At 42.9% G+C, this 7,722-nt stretch overlaps 1 protein-coding gene across 1 annotated transcript; it reads right to left on the bottom strand.

Moving 5' to 3' along the window:
• Positions 1-2,162: 2,162 nt before the first annotated feature.
• Positions 2,163-7,431, bottom strand: LOC109905441 (uncharacterized). The gene is made up of 7 exons (XM_020502811.2): positions 7,163-7,431; positions 6,103-6,223; positions 5,710-5,885; positions 5,434-5,579; positions 5,140-5,308; positions 4,909-5,021; positions 2,163-4,037 (listed from the first exon to the last, which is right to left on the bottom strand). Exons 1-7 carry the CDS (start codon positions 7,221-7,223, stop codon positions 3,078-3,080), a joined length of 1,746 nt encoding a protein of 581 aa, XP_020358400.1. The 5' UTR covers positions 7,224-7,431; the 3' UTR covers positions 2,163-3,077.
• Between the last annotated feature and the right edge of the window lie 291 nt (positions 7,432-7,722).

Genomic DNA, 7,722 nt, shown 5'->3' with positions numbered 1-7,722 from the left:
TGGTTTTCTTATACAGTATGGTGTAGTTGACATTTTTATTGAAAATATTTCCCTTTCTGATATTGACTGGCTATCTTCCTCTAAGACCTTGTGGCCTTTCCCCTGTGTGTGTGACAGAACGGAGATCGACGAGCGCATTACATGTACAGAACTGCATAGAACACTGGATCTATGTTGATAATTAGGGTTAATATATTCACAGTAGGCAGATCATCAGTTTGCTCCGACGAGGGAGAGGGTCTCTGTTCTACAGCAGCTTTTCTTGGGAAATGTTGCACTACTGTACGTGTCACCAATACGTTTACATACTAATGGTCCGTCCCAATGCCATACATACAGCATGATGTATTTTCATCTACCCATTTCCCCCTTCGACCCTGCTGTTTTCTGTGAAACCCATGGCAATTTTGGAAACCTGGCGGAGGTGTTGTGGGAGTTTCAAAGAACCTTATAAGACGTTGAAAAGAAAACTTTGGCTTTTTTATCTGTGGTTGAGCGAGTTGGAGTGTTATTCTTGTGATGGTGAGAGTTTAAGGCGGTGTGTTTACCATAACAGGTGACACTGCCCTGTGGGTGATATACCAGGTAATCTAAGGAGGAGATAAAAACAAACAAAAATCTCTTCTCCCTTTTAGGGCAGACAATAGCTCCTCACCCTCATGGCTGCTCTACAGGTCACAGATATGGCCTATAGGCGTACCACCAGGGCGATGTGTCACAGTATGTAGAAATTGTATTCCATATGTTTGATACATGTGGAATGACAGTTAAAATTCAGCATGTGAGGACTACATTAATTCTGGTTCAAGTGGTAATGTCAAGTGTCTTCTTGATTTTAGTGAGAAAGTTCAAATAGGAAAGCGGGATACCTAGTCAGTTGTACAACTGAATGCCATCAACTGAAATGTATGTTCCAAATACCTGTACTCAATTCTGATCTTTTCTATTTCAATAAAACTAGGATTTAATGTGTAAAGGGTGTTGTATGTTGGTGAATTAATATAGTTGGAGTTGTCTGCTTGTCATTTGATAAGGTGTTCCCCTGATAAAAGCATTATGTGTAGTGTTAGACTTAGGGGGAGACCGAAAGAGGAAGTGTCTATCTATTCTGTGCAACCGCTGATCTAGTTGATAATCGTTGGAAAACCGCTCATCGAATTCAGAATTTCCCCAGTATCATTATTTTTGCATGTGTGGAATTCCTCCTGTATCTCTGTGATATGTCATGTCATGCTGGAGGCTGTTTCATCTTCCGTCCCACTCTGTCCTTTTTCATCATTTTGACTGACTCATACCTTCGCTCCGCTGTATATTCTACAGATATTGAGTGCTACTTCACATAGCATACATACTATGTCTGTTTAACCCCGTTCACATACTGTATGTCTGTTTAACCCCGTTCGCATACTGTATGTCTGTTTAACCCCGTTCACATACTGTATGTCTGTTTAACCCCGTTCACATACTGTATGTCTGTTTAACCCCGTTCGCATACTGTATGTCTGTTTAACCCCGTTCACATACTGTATGTCTGTTTAACCCCGTTCACATACTGTGTGTCTGTTTAACCCCGTTCACAGTCTGTGTGTCTGTTTAACCCCGTTCACACACTGTGTGTCTGTTTAACCCCGTTCACACAGTGTGTGTCTGTTTAACCCCGTTCACACACTGTGTGTCTGTTTAACCCCGTTCACACACTGTGTGTCTGTTTAACCCCGTTCACACACTGTGTGTCTGTTTAACCCCGTTCACACACTGTGTGTCTGTTTAACCCCGTTCACACACTGTGTGTCTGTTTAACCCCGTTCACACACTGTGTGTCTGTTTAACCCCGTTCACACACTGTGTGTCTGTTTAACCCCGTTCACACACTGTGTGTCTGTTTAACCCCGTTCACACACTGTGTGTCTGTTTAACCCTGTTCACACACTGTGTGTCTGTTTAACCCCGTTCACACACTGTGTGTCTGTTTAACCCCGTTCACACACTGTGTGTATGTTTAACCCCGTTCACACACTGTGTGTATGTTTAACCCCGTTCACACACTGTGTGTCTGTTTAACCCCGTTCACACACTGTATGTATGCTCTTTACATACTGAGATGAATAAACAGAAACTATCAGATCCTTACTCAGAAAAAGAACACAAGACAAAATACAACGTGACTTCAGATGAACACAGTTCATAAATACATTATTTGTGTAAATATGTAGAATGTGTAATGAACACAGGATTGGGAAGTCCAAAGGCCAGTAAATATAGGAAAACCCAGTCACATATGGGGTAGTCAGTTAACATTTTCACAGCTATCGTCAGCGGACTAGATCCAAACGACATTCTGTTTGACTTTCAGTTGCTGCAGTTATTAGTAATAATTGACCTATAAACCTCCACGATAGAAAGAGATATGGTTGTTTTCTTTGGAAAACTCACCAGATGACTCTGACCAACATTGATAAATATCTCAACATTATAACTTATAAAACATGTTTTCACAGAGAGCTTGTAGAATCCTTTATGATGATGACCTTTGCAATGCTGTTATAATCCACCCTGTCGCCCCATCTGCCGAGTCAAAACCGTTTCCCTCCTTTTTCCTCCCACACTTGTTTCACTTCTGGTGAAATGCTTCTTGTCAGTTGAAATGGGTGAAGGGGTGTCAGAAGGGGGTGTTTCCCATCTCCTGCTCAAATCTCTAAAGACCCACCAAATAGCGGCAGCCAACAGCTGTGTGCTGTTTTGAAAATAAGCTCAACCAAAGTTTTCTTTCTGCCTCACAGAACTTTGTCAATAACAGTTGACAATGTCAGTGACTGCTTTAGGTGACTCCTCGGAGTTAACTAAAGTGAAGAAACATGGTAATTTATTCACAAAAGGTAACAAAAAAGGCTCCAAAAATATTTAAATAGCTACAATTAGAATTATGGTTGCTGATTTCTTTTTTCAGTTAGGAAAAGGACTGTTTACTTGAAATGACATACAAAGGGCTTCTAGACATATTGCATGACTCCCCACAATCTGCATTGCTAAACCAACTCTTCTGTGTGTCACACAGTGTCCTCCGTTTGTGGACCATGTCAACCAAATGTCACTTCCAAATCACCCAGAGAAGGAAGCATAGTGTTCACGCTGCAGTTCAGTCCTCCCTCCAGCGGGGGCAACACTGATAAAGCCGTCGGGAGTGGAAAGGATTCACCGATGCATGTAGGCAGGTGGGAAAAGGTTACTGAGTCCTCCAAGTTCACCACCGTTTCTATGTGGAGATTGTTCGTTTTATAGCTGGAGCACGGAGATTCCATCTCACACATGTCTCCTGTGAGACTGCTGCAGTTTAGCTGCTCCTCTGTCAAACTAAACAGGGCTACAGACTGTCCACCGACACTCCCCTCACAGTGTCTTCTTGTCTGGCACCAAACACATTGGCTTGCCCCTAAACAAACACATGCCATGTGACCTGACCTGTATCCCAAAACAGGATCAGCCATAATTGTTTCGCATGAGATTTGTTGAAAACTCTGCTCTGTCTCAGTAAAATGAGAGTCCACCGAAGAGGGACTCTGGCTCCGGTAGCCATCCCCTGTGACCATTACCATCCCAGGCAAGATTCCACAGTCGTCCCCCTGTAGACTCCCAGCACACCCTAACTGGCAGCCCAGCCCTACCCCACTGTCCTCTTTCAGGCTGATGTTTATGTTAATCCTCCTATCCAGCAGGGGGGGCTCTCCAGTTCCACTCCTGCTGCTGATGGCACTCTCTGGTGCTCCCAGGCTTCCACAGCCACTGTCTTCTTGCTTTTCCGGACTCCTTCCGTTTCCATTCCCAGAAATGTGTGATTTAGTGCAATCCCCACTGCCCAGACTCGTCCTTCTGTCCTCTCCTTCTTCCTGCTCTCCCTTGCCTGCTAGAGTAGTCCTTTCGTCGGCCAACCAGACCATGGCATCAGTTCTGTCGGTGCTCATGAACCAGCCTTTGTCTGTGACGATCTCCACTGGGACCTCTCCCACACAGAGAGGCTGCCAGCCACTGCCTGTGGATTTCTGAGGTAAAAGAGGACAAAATTAGAAAACATGAATCCATAAACAAACAACTCCTAGAATGAGGAAGTGATCAATAACGGGAAATAGAATAGGCCTTTAGATTTGATTAAGATAATCAAGAGTTAAACAGAGAGTTTATATAAAGACTTCTTAAAAGCCCGGTGCTTTCCTATCTGTGAAGTTGCAGGAAATGAACATATATGTATGTTGTAGAACAGAGCACCACTTGTTTCCTCTACTGAGCCATTTACTTTATTTTCGTACTCCTTATATTGTATTATTTCTTATTGTTGTTTCATTGTCGAGAAGGAACCTGCAAGTAAGAATTTCATTGGACGATGTATACCATGCGTATCCCATACATATGGACTAATAAAACCTGAAAATACTACCTGTTGTGTTGCTTCTTTTGTTTTGCACTTTTAGAATACAGCGTTTTTAACCTTTCCCTGAAGTGTCCTTTCCCTGAAGTGTCCTTTCCCTGAAGTGTCCTTTCCCTGAAGTGTCCTTTCCCTGAAGTGTCCTTTCTCTGAAGTGTCCTTTCCCTGAAGTGTCCTTTCCCTGAAGTGTCCTTTCCCTGAAGTGTCCTTTCCCTGAAGTGTCCTTTCTCTGAAGTGTCCTTTCCCTGAAGTGTCCTTTCCCTGAAGTGTCCTTTCCCTGAAGTGTCCTTTCCCTGAAGTGTCCTTTCTCTGAAGTGTCCTTTCCCTGAAGTGTCCTTTCCCTGAAGTGTCCTTTCCCTGAAGTGTCCTTTCTCTGAAGTGTCCTTTCCCTGAAGTGTCCTTTCCCTGAAGTGTCCTTTCCCTGAAGTGTCCTTTCCCTGAAGTGATTGACAGTCAGTTCTGCATTAGTGAAACTGTTCAAAGAAACATACCAGTGCAACAGGCATTTTCTCAGGGCGCCTCAGGAAGCAGCAAAGGGCCAGCATGACCAGGACCCCCATTACGCTTAGGGTGGAGAAGGACACCACAGCAAGGATATACCACTCTGGTGAGAACAGAACTTGTGATTAGCCGAGTGAGTTTAGTTAATAAGACTCTAGACATTAGGTATATGACATATCGGAATATGGCCACATAGAGCTGTGTAGTCTGAGTTGTATTACCTTGCTCTGGCAGCAGGAGGCACTGTTGAGGGGAGACCTCACTGGTGAATTGTCCTCCGTTGCCTGCAACTTTGAGGCAGACACAGTACTCCTGTCCCCAATGAAGAGACGTAAACCGAGCCTCCGCCTTATCCTCGTCGTCTTCATCCTTCAATTGAATGACAACGGTCTGCAAGCCAATACATGAAAATGTCAGTCAATACATTAACCTGAATATGACCTTGGATGAACCACACGTTATTATTTATTTTATTACATTAGAAGTACTGCTTTTAAACCACGTCTGATCAGTACCTTGTTGTCCTGCCCTCTTCCCTGTAGGTAGATAGTATAAGTCAGGCCAAATGGGAAGATCTTTTTTAGTAATGGCTTCCTGTGAACACGGACTGTTACTGAACTGGAGGTGGCCAACAGTGTACTGGAGGGATGCTGCAGTTTACCTGGGAGAACAGGGGTAGTGGAGAAAGGTAAGCAATGGACAAGCGTTTGGCATTGTGTCACTATGAACTAGAAACAAATTAGCAAAATCTATTCAACTCGGCCACTAAAACTTAGCTCTACTTGACTTACTTTCTCTGGGGTTGAACCTCTTCCCCCGTGACCAGGCAGAGATGCTGTTCTCAGTGACCAGTCGAACCCGGACCTTGTAGACCATGAAGAAGTCACCGATAAGGTAGGACAGGTCACAATATGTCAGCTGGGTCCTGTCACAGCTGGTCACGTTGGTCCAATTACTATTGACATACCTGAGGAAAGACAGGTGAAAGTAGCTAGATTAATTAGAATACTTTCTTCAAAGATGAGGAGAGGGTGGTATGGAAGAATGATTGAAGAGGGTAAAGGGGATAGAGTGGACAGGGAGGACTCTGAAATGGATGCGGTAGCTAAGTGCGGTAGCTAAATGACAGGTCGGAGAACGAAGGGATGAGTGAATTAGGTGGATGTAATTAGTGTGGGGTATACCTGGCCATCTGCACCTGGTACTGAGCCAGTGGCGGGGCCCCTTCAGGGGAGTCCCAGAGCAACGTCACCTCCCCGTCCCATATGTCCACCGTCAGATTGACTGGCTTCAGTAGGTCTTTACCTGTCACAATTATAACATTCCAATGTTAAAGAATTTCTCTGCATTTTTCTGAGATTTTCAAAGTACAAATAATTCATAGAGAGCCTGGGAGTCCAGAGAATCAATAAGTAAGGAGTTTTTCCTAGCCACCGTGCTTCTACATCTGCATTGCTTGCTGTTTGGGGTTTTAGGCGGGGTTTCTGTACAGCACTTTGTGACATCGGCTGATGTTAAAAAGGGCTTTATAAAAAACATTTGATTGATTGATTGAAGTAGTTGGTGGATTTCCTAAAGGGGACTACGTTTCATCAGGGGGTTTCTAAACCCGTTTCGCTACGAAATGTCACAATGTTTACAGTTGACTCATGACAATATTTGCTCAAATTCCAATTATTCACTGTGAATTGTCTGTGGTTATTATTGATACATCCTCAAATTATAACTATATCATAGGATGTCAATTGAACCACATATTTTCTCTGTTGACTCAAGTTAACTAGATTAAATGTTTAACATAGACTAATAATTTAAATATCAATAACAATCAGCACTTAGTTTCTTTTTTTATGTATACGGCCATTAAATTTTTAGATCGATGTGGGTCTTAAAACGTGTTCCATTTTGATAGGAAGGGCACATACACACTGAGAAATGTACAATATGCTACCTCAAACACTTTTGAAAGCTAGGCCACTATGAACATTTCTAAGTGCTCTTTGTACTAAGTAACAATAAAAAAACTGTCAATGACAGTAAGAAATAAAGTAGAGACATTATTTTTATATATAGAATAGTCTCACAAGTCTCTCTAAATGTAAGAACATTATATTCACAGCACATATATACATACATATATATGTATGCTGTGTATATATAATGTTCTTACATTTAGATAGACTATTGTGAGAACTAAACAGCAATAACCAGCCATTTTGAATATATTATTAAGGCTTTCATTACCTGACACATAGTCCGAGGTGATCAGGAGGGCAAGAATGGAAATCCACAAGGTCCAATCCATGTCCAATATATATTCTCTGATCCTTAGATAATCAGCATCATACTGTAGATATTGTCCACACACTTCTGGCGTACAGGATAGTACAGGATAGCTCAGCTAGACTCCTCTGTTGTGATATAAGACACTTTACTCAGTTACAGTCAATAGTTGACATGACTCTCACAGTTCCGTTTGATCTGTGTGACAGTGTGAGGAGGCTATGTGTTTATTTCCCCATATGACCTCACACCCCTTTATCTCTCTCTCTCTCTCTCGCTCTGCTGACAACGGGCTTCCTGTTCAGACTGTAGCATAGAGCTTCCCTCTTCTCACTCTTCACCCCATACTTCACCCACATGTCTCTCCCTTCCTCCTCCTTTCACTTTCCATCTTTCCTCATAGACCAAGGGGGTTTACATACACTTAGGTTGGAGTCAGCGTAGCCTAGTGGTTAGAGCGTTGGACTAGTAACCGGAAGGTTGCGAGTTCAAACCCCCTGACAAGGTACAAATCTGTCGTT

Source organism: Oncorhynchus kisutch, linkage group LG15, assembly GCF_002021735.2.
Source record: "Oncorhynchus kisutch isolate 150728-3 linkage group LG15, Okis_V2, whole genome shotgun sequence".
In the NCBI taxonomy this organism is placed as follows: Eukaryota; Metazoa; Chordata; class Actinopteri; order Salmoniformes; family Salmonidae; genus Oncorhynchus; species Oncorhynchus kisutch.
The sequence above is the reverse complement of the archived record's forward strand: the minus strand, read 5'-3'. Positions and strand labels throughout refer to the sequence as shown.

Excerpts from the sequence above, each read along its gene's own strand:
- LOC109905441 (XM_020502811.2), bottom strand. The coding sequence starts at position 7,223 with ATGGATTGGACCTTGTGGATTTCCATTCTTGCCCTCCTGATCACCTCG. Across the intron at positions 5,580-5,709 it reads GAGGTTCAACCCCAGAGAAA|GTAAACTGCAGCATCCCTCC; the intron begins GTAAGTCAAGTA and ends CTGTTCTCCCAG. Across the intron at positions 5,309-5,433 it reads GAAGAGGGCAGGACAACAAG|ACCGTTGTCATTCAATTGAA; the intron begins GTACTGATCAGA and ends ATTGGCTTGCAG.